The 18734-nt window shown below is 35.9% G+C and overlaps 1 protein-coding gene across 2 annotated transcripts in view; it reads left to right on the top strand.

Annotated features, from left to right (window-relative positions):
* Window positions 1-18734, top strand: part of DCUN1D5 (defective in cullin neddylation 1 domain containing 5) — a 30311-nt gene that overhangs the window by 10827 nt on the left and 750 nt on the right. For both annotated transcript variants that reach the window (XM_030918717.1, XM_010379068.2), the window contains 3 exons: window positions 15074-15182; window positions 15269-15373; window positions 17257-17359. In XM_030918717.1, the coding sequence (XP_030774577.1) occupies window positions 15074-15182; window positions 15269-15373; window positions 17257-17359 (317 nt within the window). The remainder of the gene's footprint in view (window positions 1-15073; window positions 15183-15268; window positions 15374-17256; window positions 17360-18734) is intronic.

Genomic DNA, 18734 nt, shown 5'->3' with positions numbered 1-18734 from the left:
TCATATGGTTTTGGGTACAAGAACAGAAACTGAGTAGCCCATGAGCAAGTTTTTTTTTGAGATGGAGTTTCGCTCTGTCACCAGGCTGGAATACAGTGGCGTGATCTCGGCTTACTGCAGCCTCCGCTTCCTGGGTTCAAGCGATTCTCCTGCCTCATCTTCCTGAGTAGCTGGGACTACAGGCATGTGCCATCTCGTGTGGCTCAGTTTTTGTATTCTAAGTAGAGACAGGGTTTCACTGTGTTAGCCAAGATGGTCTCAATCTCCTGACCTCGTGATCTACCTGCCTCGGCCTCCCAAAATCCTGGGATTATAGGTGTGAGCCACCGTGCCCAGCCAAGCATGGTTTTTATTAACACACCTTTCCTGTAGGAAGGTCACAGGGTATACAAAATAAAAGAATTATTCAGCACTTAAACTTGTCCCAGAAGTTTCTCTTTCACTCATTTATTATTCCTTGCCCATTTGCCTGGAATAATATACTGTAGAGCCTTGAAGCTACTGAGGAATGCTTGAAGTGAGCATTCTTGACCTGGAAAATCGTTGGTTTTTTCCCTCATGATCTGCGTTACCGTGTGAAATACAAAGTGTTCTTCCTCAACTGGCCAAGTCTTATTACTCTTTGAATTTTCTTATAAAAAACTTGCTATGAATAAAACAGTTTGAAATTTAAACAAAGGAAGACAAAAAAATCTCTATGTCTTTAGAAATTATTCATTGCTTAGTATACTTGATGTTCTATATAATAAACATAATCTTAAAATATAAAACTTTAGTATCAGTTCCCTTTGATATTTTTAATACTTTTATAATTTCACCTGGGCATCTAATGATCTCTGTTTTTTTTTTTTTTTTTTTTTTTTGAGACGGAGTCTTGCTGTGTCGCCCAGGCTGGAGTGCAGTGGCCAGATCTCAGCTCACTGCAAGCTCCGCCTCCCGGGTTCACACAATTCTCCTGCCTCAGCCTCCAGAGTAGCTGGGACTACAGGCGCCCGCCACCTCACCTGGCTAGTTTTTTTGTATTTTTTTAGTAGAGACGGGGTTTCACTGTGTTAGCCAGGATGGTCTTGATCTCCTGACCTCGTGATCTGCCCGTCTCGGCCTCCCAAAGTGCTGGGATTACAGGCTTGAGCCACCGCGCCTGTCCCCTAATGATCTCTTAAATCATCTTAAGATAGTCATGAATTGTTTCAATTAATTAATTTTAACCCATAAAACTCTTTATAACTATGTTGGTCTGTTAAAAAATAGTCTAGTAGTTTAAAACGTACACTGTGTTAGAGGATAGTAGACTATAACAGTCATGATTAGTTATCTATATTGTGTAATGCTTTATAGTTTGCAGACTACTTTGTTAACATTCGTTCGTTTTCTATTCATATAGGCTTTCTATAACTGAATTGGCTTTCCTTTTGGGTGAAAGAATTTGTGGGTATATGAACTTGGATTTAACTGGCCTAGACTAGCCATTTTGTAAGTTTCAAGGGATGAAATTGCCATATGCTTTTCACATCCATTCTTCCATGTAGTTTTCATCTTTAATAATGGCCAAATTTCCTTGCAAATCTAAGGTGTTTTTTTTTTTTTTTTGAGACAGGGTCTGGCTCTGTTACCCAGACTGGAGAGCAGTGGCACAATCACGGCTCACTGCAGCCTAATCTCCTGGGCTCAAGTAATCCTCCCACTTCAGTCTCCCAAGTAATTGGGACCACAGGCACATTCCACTACACCTGGCTAATTTTTTTTTTTTTTTTTTTTTTAAGAGACAAGGTCTCGCTATGTTGCCCAGACTGGTCTCAAACTCCTGGGCTCAAGTGATCCTCCAGCCTTGGCCTCCCAAAGTGTTGCAATTGCAGGCATATGCCACTGTACCCAGTATTAATTTTAATTTAGTTTTGTAGATATTTATATTAGAAACCTATATTATTTAAGGCACAGTATCACTTACTGGTGATCACAGCGAGACATAAGATGCAGCTTTTGTTCTTTAGTTATATTCTACCAGGTCAGGGAAAACATTACAATACTATAACCCAGCCAACGTTTTTGGCACCAGGGACCAGTTTCGTGGAAGACAGTTTTTCCACGGATGGGACGGGGGCGAAGGGAGGATGGCTTCAGGATGAAACTGTTCCACCTCAGATTATCAGACATTAAATTCTCATAAGGCGCATGCAACCTAGATTCCTTGTGTGCACAGTTCACATTAGGGTTCACACTCCTATGAGAATCTAATGCTGCTGCTGTTCTGACAGGAGGTGGATATGCTTGCTCGCCCACCTGCCGCTCGCCTCCTGCTATGCAGCCTGGTTCCTAACAGGCCACAGACTGGTACTTATGCTCAGCCCAGAGATTGGGCACTTCGCTGTAACCATAAACCAAGGAGAATGTGACAAGTGCTAGAGTGGAAATACAAGATACTATGAAAGCACAGATGAGTAAGGTTAATTTCAGCTGAGTAGGTAGGTAAATCTTTGTAGGTGTGACCTATGAACTAGAACATGAAGAATGATTAGGATTTTGTTCGTTGAGGATACAGGAAAATGTTTCAGAAGAGGGAAATTGTGAGCAGAACTTTGAGGAAGGAAAGCATATGTTTGAAGGAGGTAGTTTGATTACTTAGAATTGTAAAGTACATAAAAAATTGCCAGGATAGGTTTTGAATTCTAATATTTTGAGCGATGGCTTCACTGTGGAGTACTTTAGCTAATATGTTGAAAGAGTTTAAATCTATATTACAGATATTGGGAAACCTTCAGAGATTTTAAAGCACAGGAATTATAAAAGATTTGGGGGACCATTTTCAATGAGCAATTGTTTTTAATATTTTAAAGTCATAGTCTCTTTTGAGAGTCTTATGAGTACTATGGACCTCGTTCCCATTAAGAGGCACGTGTACTGCTAAACACAAAAATTTGATATGCTCTCAGGAGGTTATGGAATTTCTCTTCCTTCATCTATAGATACGAGGTTCCAAGGATACTTGGCGAGTTTTCGTTCTGGCATAGTGTACTAGAGTGGAGGTCTTTTCTCATATCTGCTAGCCAAAAGTCTGATGTTGGAGCAGGGGTGAAATACTATGCCAGTGGAGAAAACTGAACACAGACCTTTAAACAGGTCTGTACTTGATTATGATAATGAAGAAAAGACAAGACAAGAGCATCTGAAAACAGTGGTAGTAATTAAGCTGCCTGCCAGTAGGCTGCAGTTTGTAAATCTCGTCTCTGTATTGAGCCCCGGACTTTAAAGGGAATGGCGTGGCTTGACCATCTGAGAGAGAGGGGAATAGGGAACATTTATACGATTTTTTTTTGGTGGGGGTGGAAGAGGGGAGTAAATGAAACGCCATCATGTGTGTGGTGTGACTGTCATTCATTTAGCATTTGGGGCCCAACTACTAATTGCCATTAGCATCCTTCCCCTCTGTTCTCTCTTACAGGTCATTGTGACAATTTCAAAATGCCCCTCTGCACATTTTCAAATACCTGTAGAAGTAGATGGTATTGTTCTGGTTGAGAGAGCTTATTTAGAGGAAGTTCTAAATCCAGAACTTTGTGACACAATTCTTCATGTTACACATCAGTGTGTCACAGCAGTCACTGTGACTTATGGATTAGGGACTTATGGATTAGGAAGAGAGCCTCACTTACATCTAATACATACATGAGACTTTCTTCTCACTTTAAAGGTCTTTAATGAAACACAAGTTCAAAAGCCTCCCTTTGTAATCAGATGCTTTGCAATACCAGGAAATTAATTTCCGAGTCCTAATGTTGAAATTAAAACCCATTTCTTCTCTTTCTAACCACAGTGGCCTTCGAGAATGGTGTATCATATTGTGCCAGTGTTCCCTAAACTCTGTGTGGTTTTATTTGGTTGTTATTCGGAAAACTATCTCTTGCTTTCGATAGTACGCTAGTTAAGTATGCATTTCTTTTTATTTCAGAGGAAATATACTTTTTTCTAAACTTCGCAATTTCTGAGGTATTGATGTTAGTATTTTGGAGCTAGATTCAATATAAAAATTGTATAGCTGTTAGTAACTGCTTCGGTATGTTGGTTTTGCCAGATGTGTTCACAGTCTTTATGATACTGAAAATAAATATGGAGGTTTCTACTCTTACTCTTTTTTTTTTTTTTTTTTTTTTTTTGAGGTGGAGTCTTGCTCAGTCGCCCAGGCTGGAGTGCAGTGGCACAATCTCGGCTCACTGCAAGCTCCGCCTCCCGGGTTCACACCATTTTCCTGCTTCAGCCTCCCTAGTAGCTGGGACTGCGGGCACCCGGCACCACGCCCAGCTAATTTTTTTTGTATTTTTAGTAGAGACGGGGTTTCACCATGTTAGCCAGGATGGTCTTGATCTGCTGACCTCGTGATCCACCCGCCTCGGCCTCCCAAAGTGCTGGGATTACAGACGTGAGCCACAGCGCCCGGCCTATTCATTTTTTACTCTTTAAAAAAGTCTGTCGGATTCTTTCTCTGCTCAAGATTTACAATAGACCATTAGGAATGATATGACATAGTTTCTGCTAAGGTGTGTAGTGTAGGTGATTTTTAATCTATTTGCCTCAAAAGAAGTATATCAAGGACTGTGCTAAGCATTTAACACATGGATTCTCATTTAATCTTTATGGTTGTCCTATGAAATTATTATTGTTACCATTTTAAAAATCAGATAACTGAGGCTGAAAAAGGTTAAGTAACTTGCCATATAGTTGTCCTATTAAATTATTGTTGTCGTCATTTTAAAAACAAGGAAACAGGCTGAAAAAGGTTTAGTAACTTGCTGAAAGCTACATGGCCAGAAATGGAGAAGCTAGAATTTTAACCAATCTGTTTGACTTGAAAATTTGTTTCTCCCTTCTCTTTATTTTTAAGCTTATTGAAATTACATGAGATTGTAACTTTGTGTACCTGTGAAATATAAAATATTTGAAAAATACTATAATTTGTTGGATTCTTATCTCCTTAGTGACTTCTCAGTCACTATGTGCTTTGTGATTTTGTTTGATCTACCATTTACCACTAAGTTTCTCCCAGATAGGAATTTTGAAACATGATATAATTAAATAAATAAATCACCTACCCTGTGGTTTATTTTTGGTAGTCACACTTTTATCTAACAAATATTCTTGGAGTGCTATATGTCAGGCCCTGTGTTATGCTATGACAGTGATTTTTAAAATCTGGTGGTAAGGAAAGGAAGAACTTTGAATGTCAGGAGACATCTTTTATCTTCTTTGCCCTCTTAAGACTTAAGTCTAAAGTCTGTTAAGATTCTGCGTGAGATTTTGTATGAAAGATGTGACTCATACTACTTTTTTAAAAATATGTAAAACATTACTTTAGAAAAACCTTGAAGATATAGAAGATGAGGCCCTACTTAAGTCTTGGTGGGAAAGGGAGTACATGTAACTAGATACTTAAAATGTAGGACCCTCTGAACATTTTCAAGTGATGGTTTGGAGGTCTTGAAGACTTCATCTCCATATTTTCAAACATTATAGTGGCCTGTAATCTGAGAAATTTGTTTTGCATATCCCTATGGTAGAAGTCAGCTTTCATTAAAGCATTATTTTTCACATAATGAATAATTTTTGCACTAACAGAAACCACTTGGTGAAATAGTAGGTAATGGAATTTCTAGTAAGTAAGAATGATTTTTTTCTTGTTTCCTCATCAAGCATATTCTGCATTCATTCATATATAAGGAATTCCGGTTAACTTATCCAAATTTTGATCTCCATTTCTGGCAATATGGCTCCTGAATGTGTGGAGAAACCATTTCTCATGTAAAACACTTAAATGCTGGATAACATATAAAAACATCTTGGCTGGGCGTGGTGGCTCATACCTGTAATCCCAGCATGTTGGAAGGCTGAGGCGGGCAGATCATGAGGTCAGGAGTTTGAAACCAGCCTTGCTGACATGGTGAAGCCCTGTCTCTACTAAAAATACAAAAATTAGCCTGGCATGGTGGCATGCGCCTATTGTCCCCAGCTACTCGGGAGGCTGAGGCAGAAGAATCACTTGAACCTGGGAGGTATAGGTTGCAGTGAGCCGAGAGCATGCCACTGCACTCCAGCCTGGGCGACAGAGTGAGACTCCGTCTCAAAACAAAAAAACTTTTTAAAAGTATACTTGGACTTGCCTATAAGGAAAATAATCAGAAGCCAGAAATGGTGAGTGATGGTGATTACATAGAGATCTATGGAGCTGACATTTACCCTGAAGAAACCTACCTATTCCTAGTCGCGTAGGGTCTGGCTGTTGATGTGTCATCCATGTTGAGAACAGGGTATACATTTCAAGCAAGACCTTAATAGGATGGGAATCAGATCAAAAACATTGATGACAAACTTATGCAATAACTGGAGATTTGATGACCTGGGCTTGGTTTTACATAAAATTAGAGGTAAAGGTCTTCTACCAGAGAGAATTCCTAGTCCTCTATCTTCTGTCTTGCAGATTTGGGGCTGGAATTCACTGTATGACCCATGCCAAAAATGTATTTTAGAATAAGACTCCCCTGTTTGTAATGGAATGTAAAGAAATTTGTAAAATTTCTTCTGTAGAGAAATTTTCCACAAACCTCTCAATTTTTGCAGAAAAAAGTTCCATGATCACTAGTTTATAATCAGAAATCACTAAACATTGAGAAATCAATCTTAAAAAATGAACTTGAGAATCAGACCCTTTAAGATTAATGTATGAATTATCACAATTTCCACATAACTCTATAGTTATAGAAAAGAGAATGGTCTTAGATACCAGACTCCAAATAATTAAATTTCTGAAAGTGAAAAACAGTAGATTAAATACTTAGTGGCTGGGCACAGTGGCTCACACCTGTAATCCCAGCACTTTGGGAGGCCAAGACGGGTCAATCACGAGGTCAAGAGATTGAGATCATCCTGGCCAACATGGTGAAACCCTGTCTCTACTAAAAATAGAAAAATTGGTGGTAGTGCACACCCGTAGTCCTAGCTACTCGGGAGGCTAAGGCAGGAGAATCGGTTGAACCGGGGAGGTGGAGGTTGTGGTGAGCTGAGATCGCACGATCGCACCCCTGCACTCCAGCCTGGGGACAGAGCGAGACTCCGTCTCAAAACAAACAAAAACTCAGCAGATGAGATAAAAGATAGATGTAGTTGATATGTAAGGATGAGTGATCTGTAATATCTAAGGAAATTAGTGCAGAGAGGTAGAAGGGGATTGTGAAAGAGATGCTAGCAGACATGGAAGATAAATTTTTTTACCGTTGAATTTTCAGAGTTCGCTGATACTAGTCTTTTGTTGAATGTGTGTTTTGCAAACATTTTCTTACATTCTATAACTTCTTTCATTCCTGTAACAAGCTCTTTTGCAGAGCAAACGTTTTTGATGATGTCCAGTTTATTAATTTTTCCTTTTATGGAGTGTACTTTCTTTTGAGAGTCTCACTGTGTTGCACAGGTTGGAATGCAGTGCTTTGATCTTGGCTCACTTCAGCCTTCAACTCCTGGGTTCAAGCGATCTTCCCACATCAGCCTCCCTAGTATCCACACATGTGCTATCATACCTGGCTAATTTTTCTATTTTTTAGTAGTGACAGCGTTTCACCATGTTGGCCAGACTGGTCTGGAACTCCTGACCTTAAGTGATCTGCCCGCCTGAGTCTCCAGAAATGTTGGGATTACAGACATGAGCCCCCGGCTCAGTTTTGATGTACTTTTGATTGTACTTTTGATGTCAAGTCTAAGAGTTATTTGCCTAGCCTTATATCCTGAGAATTTTCTCATATATTTTTCTAGAAGGCTTGCATTATTAAATTTTACATTTAAGTCAGTGGTGCATTTTGAATTAATTTCTGTAAAAGGTATGTAAATGTTGTACATATTTGTGTACATTTATTTCTGGGTTTTCTTTTCCACTGATGTGTCTTAACCTTCTGCCAGTACCACACAGTCTGGATTACTGTGACTAAATCAGACAGACTGATGGCATCCTTTTTCAAAATTGTTTTAGGTATTCTAGTGTATTTGCTTTTCCATATAAATTTTAGAATAATCTTCTCTTTATAAAAATATCTTGCTGAGATTTTGGTTAAACAGCATATAAATTTGGGGAGAATTGACGTTTTTACTATTTTGAGTCTTTGAATACTCTAATATTCCTGATATTGGTAATTTTTGTCTTCTCTCTTTTTTTTTGTCAGTCTTGCTTTGAATACTGGAAGATAGATAATGTCTCTTCATTTTTTTAAGTTTTGATTATTTTAATCAGTTTTGTGTAGTTTTCAGAATATAAGTCCTGTACATCTTTTGTTAGAATTACACCTAAGTATTTTATTTTTACTTCAACCTGTTGTAAATGGTATTTTACATTTTAGTGTCCACATGTTCATTACTAATATATAGAAATACAATTGATTTTTGTATGTTATCTTGCATCCTGTGACCTTGCTGAACTCACCTATTAATTCTAAGATGTTTTATGTATAGACCTTGGATTTTCTACATAGTCATGTCATCTGGAAATAGGGACAGTTTCTCTTTTCTGATCTATATATCTTTTTTTTTTTTTAAATTATTATACTTTAAGTTCTAGGGTACATGTGCACAACGTGCAGGTTTGTTACATATGTATACATGTGCCATGTTGGTGTGCTGCACTCGTTAACTTGTCATTTACATTAGGTATATCTCCTAATGCTATCCCTCCCCGCTCCCCCCACCCCACGACATGCCCTGGTGTGTGATGTTCCCCACTGTGTCCAAGTGTTCTCATTGTTCAATTCCCACCTATGAGTGAAAAAATGCAGTGTTTGGTTTTCTGTCCTTGTGATAGTATGCTCAGAATAATGGCTTCTAGCTTCATCCATGTCCCTTCAAAGGACATGAACTCATCCTTTTTTATGACTGCATGGTGTTCCATGGTATATATGTGCCACTTTTCTTAATGCAGTCTATCATTGATGGACATTTGTATATTTTGTGTGTATACAAAGACTTGGTTTGTTCCAAGTCTTTGCTATTGTGAATAGTGCCGCAGTAAACTTATGTGTGCATGTGTCTTTTTAGCAGCATGATTTATAATCCTTTGGGTATATGCCCAGTAATGGGATTGCTGGATCAAATGGTATTTCTAGTTCTAGATCCTTGAGGGATCGCCACACTGTCTTCCACAATGGTTGAACTAGTTTACAGTCCCACTGACAGTGTAAAAGCATTCCTATTTCTCGACATCCTCTCCTATCTCTTTTTTTTTTTGACTTACTGCATGAGCTAGAACTTCTACCACTATGTCGATAAGAGTGGTAAGAATATGCATCTTTTCCTTGTTCCCCATCTTAGAGAGAAAACGTTGGCTTTCACTGTTATGTTACCTGTAAGTTACTTATTTATGCTCTACCAAGTTGAGGACACTCCCCTCTTTTTTTTTTTTTTTTTTTTTCTGAGAGTTTTATCATGAATGAATGTTAAATTTTTAAAGTGCTTTCTCTGTATTAAATGATAAAATTATGGGGCTTTTTTTGTGTTTGCCTGGTTTTGGTATCAAGGTAATACTGGCTTTATTAAATAAAGTTTTCTTTATCTTTTAATTTTTCTTTTTAAAAATATTTTAAATTTTCTTAATCTTTTATGTTTTGAGAGAAATTATGTGGAATAAGTCTTTAAAGGTTTGGTAAGATTCTGTAGTGAAACCATCTGCTCCTGGAGTTTCTGTTTTGAAAATTTTAAAATGTTGAATTCAATTTCTTTAATAATAACAGGGCTACTCAGATTATCTACTGTATGTTGTATGTGTTGTGGTAGTTTCTGTTTTTCAGGGAACTTATTGGTCCATTTCATCCAAGTTTTCATGTAGAAAAATCTTTATATGTGTAAAATTTTTATATCTATATAAAAATCTATATGAAATCTATATATAAAATATCTACATAGATACAGATTATAGATATATAGGTCTATAGATATAAAATATCTATATATAGATTAGATATAGATTATATAAAATTGTATAGATATAGATTTTATCTGTATAAAAATCTTTATATGTGTAGAAAAATTTATGTGTGTAGAGTTCTTCATTGTGATCCCTTCCTATTATACATTTTGTATGTTCAATGTGTATCCCTTACTATGCTTTTGATAGCTGTGGGTCTGTAATGATACCCCATTTCATTCCTGATATGGGTAATTTTTGTCTTCTCTCTTTTTTTGTCAGTCTTGTTAGAGAATTGTCAATTTTATTGATCTTTTCAATGTGCTTTGTTGCGTTGATTTTTCTGTTTTCAATTTCAGCAATTTCTGCTCTTATTTACTTTGTCCTGCTTGCTTTATGTTTATTTTGCCTTTCTTTTTCTGAATTTTAGAGGTACAAGCTTAGATTGTTGATTAAGGCTTTTTCTTTTTTCTAATGTGTGTATTTAGCACTATAAATTTCCCTCTCAGTACTGCTTTATTTGTGTGTCAACATTTTGATATGTTGTATTTTCATTTAGTTTAATGTATTTTTTGTTTTCCCTTGAGACTTAACTTTCCCATGGATTATTTAGGTGTTTGCTGTTTAGTTTCCAAGTGTTTGGAGATTTTGCCTTTAACTTTCTGTTGTTGATTTCTAGTTTGATTCCATTGTTGTCAGAGAATACATTCTTTTTTATTTCAGTTATGTTTACTCTGTTGAGGGGTTTATATCTCCGGATTGGTCTATCTTGTTTGATGCTTTGTGGGCACTTGAAAATAATGTGTATTCTGTTGTGTTTGAATGGAGTAGTCTGCTAAGGTCAACTAGATCCTGTTGGTTGATGATGTTGTTACGTTCTATGTGTTTGTTGAATTCTATCTAGTGTTTCTATCAGTTGCTGAAAAAAGGGTGGCGAAATATCCAACTATAATTATGAATTTATTTCTCTTTTCAGTGCTACTTCACACGTTTAGTTTTTACTTCACAGATTTTGCAGCTCTATTGTTTATATAGAATTGCTTAGAATAGTTTAGGAATGCTATGTCTTCCTGATGGAATGACCCTTTTGTTATAATATAATTTTCCCCTCTATTCTGATCATTTTCTTTACTCTGAAGTTGCTCTAAGTCTATTTTAATATCATCTAATGTAGAAAGCCACTTCCTGCTTTCATTTAATATTTCTGTGAGATATTATTTTCCATTGTTTCACTTTCAATCTGCCTATACTATGTGAAGTTAAAGTTTCTTCTAGACAGCATATGTTTGGTTCATGCTTTTTTAAATCGATTATTGGTGTAGACTACTTACTGTCATGTAATTATGGATATATTAGGGCTTAAGTCTACCTTGTATTTTACAGTTCAAAATTTTCCATTTGGTTCTTTTTTTATATCTTATATTTCTTTGTCCTTGGACTCTTTTTGCTGAGACTTTATATTTTTTCATTTTTCTATTATGTTTTTAATTACTTGTTGAAGCATTTGTATGATAGCTGCTCTAAAATGTGTCAGATAATTCTCAGCATCTCTGTCATTTTGGTATTTATGAGTATTGATTGTGTTTTTGCATTCCATTTGAGATCTTGGTTTGACAAGTGATTTTTTAACTTGAAACCTGGATATTTTGGGTAGTATATTATAAAACTCTGCATCTCTGGATCATATTTAAATCTTCAGTTTTAGCTAGCTTACTCTAATGCTATTCTGGCAAGAGAAATAGAGCTGCTACCTTATTACTGCCAGGTACAGGTAGAAATTGAATTTTCTATTCTGCATCCATTGACATCTAAGTAAGGATATCCCTTGTGACTGCTGGGCAAGGATGAGAGTTCTGGGTTCCCACTACACTTTTACTGATGCTTTCTTGTCTGAAAGGGATAGGAGTGCCTTATTACCACTGGGTGATGGTGAAAGCCCTGACTCTTCACTAGGCCTCCTCTATATCAACCTAGGGCAGAAGAGGATTGGCTGCTTGTTACTACCTGACGAGAGCAGAAGTTCATGTTACCTGTGTGGTTTCAGTTTCCACCAGCATTGTAGGAGTTGAGAGAGAGGCTTTATTATATCCTGGTAAGGGTGGACATTTTAGGTCTCCATTCAGTCTTTGCTGGCATTGGTGGGAGTTGGGCCATAGCTTTTTCAGTGGTTTTTAAGTGGAGTAGGGTGTGTATTTTCTAAGAGTTTTCTGTTTTGTGAGGCTACTCCTTTCTTCGTCTTTTGGCTAGAGAAAAGGCAGGGTTTTGTTGGGGCTTTTTGTCTGCCCCCATTGTTGTTTCTGGTTACTAGCTTCTTCAGCTCCAAGTTTGGAATATATTAGGCAAAAAGAAACCCAGAGAACTCACCACCATGTAGTTCCTCAGGTTTCCACCTTTCAGGGTCTTGTGTTTATTTTCTACATAATGTTCAGGCATTTTAGTTGTACCTAGAAGACAGTGAGTGTGAAAAGTTCATTGACTGCATCCCACTCAAGTTTAGTGCCTCTTTTATCTGCACCACTTTAGAATCAAACTCTTTGAAAGTATTCATCTATACTTATTTTCTCCAGTTCCACTCTTCATTCTCTCTTAAACCTATTCCAGTAAAATTTGTATCCCTATCACTCCTTCAAAACAATTCCTGTCAAGGTGTCATTTACAAGTAAATACTAAAAGCAAAAATATACATGTATATTTGAACTGTAAGATCTTTATTTTTTTAAATTTTTAGGTTTGGGGGTACATGTGAAGGTTTGTTACATAGGTAAAGTAGTATCACAGAGTTGATTGTGCAGATTATTTCATTACCAGGTATTAAGCCTATTACTCAACAGTTATCTTTTATGCTCCTCTCTCTTCTCCCACCCTCCACCTTCAAGTATACCCCAGTGTCTGCTGTTTCCTTCTTTGTGTTCATAAGTTCACATCATTTAGCTCCCACTTATAAGTGAGAACATGTGATATTTGGTTTGCAGCATTAGCTTGCTAAGGATAATAGCCTCTAGCACCATCCATGTTCCCTCAAAAGATGTGATCATGTTTTTGTTTTTGTTTTTTTAATGGCTGCATAGTATTCCACAGCGTACATGTATCATGGTGTATATGTATTTTCTTTGTCCAGTCCATCACTGATGAGTATTTAGGTTGATTCCATGTCTTTGCTATTGTGAGTAGTACTGCAATGAACATTCATCTGCATATCTTTATGGTAGAATGATTTATATTCCTCTGGGTATATATCCAGTAATGGGATTTCTTGATCAAATGATAGTTCTACAAACAATACTTATCAAAACTTGTGGTTGCAGCTAAAGTTGTATTAAGAGGGAAATCTATAGCCTTAAATACTATATTAAATGAATTAATTCTGGCAAGGAAAACAACAAAAAAGCGATGAAGATAATGTTAATGCAAATTAGAAAATGTTATAAATTTTAATCATATTAAAATAAACTTATATGTAAAATAATCTAGTTATCAGAAAAGTATGGGACCAAAACATTCAAAAAGAAATAGAAAATCTGAATGGCCCTATGACCATTACAAATGCCGGGCGTGGTGGCGGCGCCTGTAGTCCCAGCTACTCGGGAGGCTGAGGCAGGAGAATGGCGGGAACCTGGGAGGCGGAGCTTGCAGTGAGCTGAGGTCATGCCACTGCACTCCAGCCTGGGCCACAGAGCCAGACTCCGTCTCAAAAAAAAAAAAAAATTGTTGGTTTATTAGCTAAAAGTCTTCCTTCCCTCAGTACTTACCTGAATTTGGACAGATGATAGATAATTCCAGGGTTACATAAGCTTTTTCAAAAAACAGGGGGAAAAATTAGCAATTCTCTTTTCATTTTCTGAGTCTTATGTACTACAATCTTGTTAACAAAACTAGCAAGGAGAGTAAGAATGAAATTTACAAGCTAGTCTCACTTAGGAAGATAGCAAAACAATCCCAAAATCTAGCAATGTATAAAACAGGTAACATGACCAAATTTGACTTATTCTAGAAGTGCAAGGTTTAATTAATATTAGAAAATTGTCCAAAATATTTACACATTAATGAAATTATGTTACTACACATCATAGGCCTTTGCGTTATTGATTTAGTGTAGTCTTAGTTAAATCTGAGAATGCCAGGTGTCTGGAGAGCTTGTTGAATAACTAAAATTCAGTTTTGAGTGGAATACTGTGGACCACAGTAGATGGCACAATTAATTTGATTAAAGGGAGTCAGATGGTCTCTCAGAGGTGGCAAAATGTGAGTTAAGTCTTGATGAATAATATTTTTATCAGCATGTTTGAAATTTCAAGTAGAAATAATGGGTGCTGAAGCATGGCTGTGGCATTTGGGAATGGTAAGTGATATAATTAGAGCATGGTAAGGTTATCAGGAAGTGGCGGGAGATGAAACTAGAGATTTGTGACAAATTGTGAAAGGCCTTGACTGCCTTGCTTCTTGCTAAACAGTGGAATTTATCAACCCACTGAGAGAAAGCCAGTTAAGATTTTTGAGCCTTCCATATATTTAGCTGCTTATATTTAATGTCTTGTCTTTAAAAATAACACGTATGATTTGTTATTTGCATGCTTTTGCATATATAACTTATTTGAAGTTAAGTGCTTCTACTGATTAACTTTTTGTTCACAAAAATATAGGGATCTGGATTTCTGACTGGACCACTTAATATAATGTATTACTTTCCGCTGTGTTATGTCCTAAACTTTTAAAACCACTCATGACTAACGTCTTTCACCAAACTGTTACCTAAGAACTTTCTAAAGAAGTATGTGACAAGGGCATGTTTCATTTCATTTGCTCTGCCATTTTTAGCTGTATATGTGATAAAACATGTTTTAATACATCTCTTTTTAACTTTGATTTTATTGGAATTTTTGAATGAGTTGTTTGTTTTTAAGAAAAGTAATTGGAGTGAACTTTCTTTGATTCCCAGGTTTTCTTTTTTCCCCTTTTTTCTTTTTTTATTGCATTGGTAGATGCAAAGCAAGAAATTTATTACTCTAAATTTGTGACTCAGAATTTTAAAACTAAATTAACTTCACAAATGCACTCACTTTTTTCTTAATGGATTCCTTCTTACCCCCAATGATACTTTTATTTGATTTTCTTGATTATGTGATTTGTTTGCTGTTTCTTTTATTTAAGGTGTGACTGCACAGAAAAGTTACAAAACAAATTTGACTTTTTGCGCTCACAGTTGAATGATATTTCATCATTTAAGAATATCTACAGATATGCCTTTGATTTTGCAAGGGTAGGTGCAGTTTTCTTGTTTTGTTGTTTTAATCGCTTTTTCATCTTGAGACTACACTTAGGAAAACTTTTTCACTTGTATTTTAGGATAAAGATCAGAGAAGCCTTGATATTGATACTGCTAAATCTATGTTAGCTCTCCTGCTTGGGAGGACATGGCCACTGTTTTCAGTATTTTACCAGTACCTGGAGGTATGTATTTTTTTTTGAATTTTGAAAATATTATTTTAAAACTTAATTGGAAAGTTATACTTTTAATTGAGGAACAAGTAGATTTTTAATAGTATGCTTTAAAAAAACTCCTTGAGTAGAGAAAAAATTCTAAAATACGTATATAACAGTTATTTTTAGATGTTCATGTTTATTAATATATTTTGTACCCAAGATACTTTCAATCCTGCCCCCCTCCCTGCCCCAATAAAAGAAACCTCCAAGGAATATACCGTAGCACAGACATTTGTCATGCCAAGTTAGTTTCTCGGGGTTTTCGTAAAAGAGAATTAATGCTAGCACGCAAATCTTAAGCTTCTAAATCTGATTTTCTTCTTTTGTTACACAGGGTCTTAAGCTGAAATGTACATAAGATAACCAATTTAGTAATACAACTTTCCTTTTCTACTTAGGCTCAATCTAAAGAAACAGAATAAAGCTATTCATATTTTATGTCCACAAATATGAGAATGACTATAATAGTATACTTAAATTGCTGGTTACTAAAAAGATGTAAGCTGAAATGATGAAGTGTTCTTTTAGAAGGTTTATCATAGCACCTGCTATAGGCAGTGATTCTAAGAAGATGCTATTCTTTTTTTCCATTGCTTTCTTTGTCTAGTTTTTTTTTTTAATCTGTTTTGGTGTCTTTGTAATTTTAGGGTTATTGGTATAGTTCTCACCATATCTTGAATACAGATGCTTTTTCCTTTGGAAATAATTTCTCATAAAGCACATTGCTTATGGCAACTTCCCTTTTCCCAGAGTAGTAAAAGTTGTGATACAAAACAGTGATACCGGCCAGGTGTGGTGGCTCAAATCTGTAATCCCAGCACTTGGGGAGGCCAAGGTGGGCAGCTCACTTGAGGCCGGGAGTTGGAGACCAGCCTGGCCAACATGGTGAAAACCCCATCTCTACTGAAAATACAAAGAAAATTAGCTAGATGTGGTGGTGTGCACCTGTAGTCCTGGCTACTCGGGAGGTTGAGGCATGAGAATTGCTTGAACCAGGGAGGTGGAAGTTGCAGTGAGCTGAGATTGCACCACTGTACTCCAGCCTGGGTGACAGAGCGAGACTCTGTCTCAGAAAAAAAAAAAAAGAGAGAGCGAGAGAATGATATGAAAAGGTCTTACATGAATGAGTTTTATGCGTGATTCAATCTTTAAGTCCTATAAATTATTTTTGATGGATGGTATCTATTTTCTTTCTATAGTAATTTTGGGCAAAAATAAATTTAACTGAATGTAAAAATATTCAGCTCTGTGGGGAGCTGAGAAGAACTAAATATTTTCAGACACTTGTGCAGGTTGTTTGGCATACATTTTTAAAAATCTTTATAACATCATTTTGAATTAAATTCTATCCCCATTTAACAAATGAGGAAGTGGTTTCTATTCTTAAGTAACTTTCCCAAAATCACTCAATTAAGTGGGAAGGATGGGATTTAAATCGAAGCCTATACTCTTTCAGTTGTCTCCAAAGATGCCAAACTCAAAATGTGGCTAACCAGTGAATCTTAAGCAAAGAAATGATTTACTAGGAAGCAGCACAAGATAACATACTGCATGTAGGAAATGTTATATATCTTGATCTCACTGGTGGTAATACAAGTATATACATATGTAAAAGTTAGTTTTATCCTTACTGCTAGTACTCAGTGCTCTTATTATTCCTCAAAAATGAAGAAAAAAGTAAAAAATAGATGATGTTAATATGTAAATGCCCATGAGGAATCTCTTAAAACGCAAATAATTAAAAGAATAATAAATGTTTTAGGAAAAACCAAATGACAAAAAAAGTTATAACTTAGTTTACTAAATTGAGTAAATGATGTTTGCTTAAATATTTAAATCATTTTTTGCAGCAATCGAAGTATCGTGTTATGAACAAAGATCAATGGTACAATGTATTAGAATTCAGCAGAACAGTCCATGCTGATCTTAGTAACTATGATGAAGATGGTGCTTGTAAGTATAACATAACATGTTCCTTTGAAAATAAAATTTCCAAAAATATTAAATGAGAGTATGCATTTATGTAGTATTAGCATAGAGGTTTTAAATTTTGTGATAGTAACTTATTATTTAATCGTGTGGGGGATGTGGGAGAAGTAGAGTGAGAGCTTAGATTCAGCAGTATTATATAAAATCTATGCTGGTAAGTGAAATGTGTTCAGTTCCTCAGTAACCAATAGCTAAATTTAAATTACAATTTTTGCATCCGGAAGCTAAAATTCAGCTTTGTTTCTGTCTTTCCTGGCATTTGCCTATGGAACAAAAGTACAGTCATGATTTTTAAAATATAAAAGCAAAACAATCAGCCACAATAGAAAAAGCTTTAAAGAGTTGTTGTAATATTATGCTACCCATTAACAATATGGCAAATAATGTCAGTATAACTTCTCTCTGAAAACTGTAAATTGATTGTGAGTAAACTGATAGTGAAATAGTTATAATTTTTTAATCCCTCAAGTTAAAGTATCTGTCCATACTCCTCCATGGAAAGGCTAGAATGCCATAAAACCGGATTTTGAAATAATGATAAATTAATTAGATAAACCAAGTTAATTCTGTAGAATATAAATTATTTTCAGTTCCCACCACCATTTTGGTTAGTTGCATGTGTTTTCAGTGTTCAGAAGGGTTACAAGGAAAGGTACATTCCTATAAACTTAAACTGAAATTTACACTTTTTTTCTGTGACACTGAAAAAATAAAATAACAGAAGAAGGGATAACTTTATTTCTTCCCACATATATTTTGTCCTCTCTCTACAAGATGGTATAAAATTTAGTATTATTTTAAAAAAATAATACCTAGCAGCAGTAACCTGGCAGCCCAAAGGCTTTTAGATTTGTTTGAAAAATTTAAAAAGTTTGACAAAACTGTACCTTTATAGTACTCCTTTATAGGAGTCAGAGGCTAGAGCCAGGTATTAACTGTGTTGGACTTGCTTTTCAGTTTGACAGTTCATGGTATGCCAACACGTAGGCTGGGCTGTTTTTCAGTTGCCATTTATTATCATACTTGCTCTGCTGTTTTTCTTACAGTAGAGAAACATGTCTGTCAAAAACAATGGAAAAAGACCACCAGAGGAGTATGTGTTTTAAGAAGAATAGAGCAAGCGTATTTCTTTGTGGCAGTGATTTTTCCTACATTTAAACAAAATAAACACTGAGCTCATTTAAACTGCCTACCTGGCTCTGTCAGCAAATGAGTTTGGACCTCTCCTGCATTATAAAAATATCTTTTTTAGAATAGTACTTAGCTCATTAGTCAGATATTCATTAGGCACTTGCTTTGTGTTCAGCTTTGTACTACATCCTGTTATTGGAATAAAGTA

Source organism: Rhinopithecus roxellana, chromosome 15, assembly GCF_007565055.1.
Source record: "Rhinopithecus roxellana isolate Shanxi Qingling chromosome 15, ASM756505v1, whole genome shotgun sequence".
Taxonomy (NCBI): Eukaryota; Metazoa; Chordata; class Mammalia; order Primates; family Cercopithecidae; genus Rhinopithecus; species Rhinopithecus roxellana.
The sequence above is the reverse complement of the archived record's forward strand: the minus strand, read 5'-3'. Positions and strand labels throughout refer to the sequence as shown.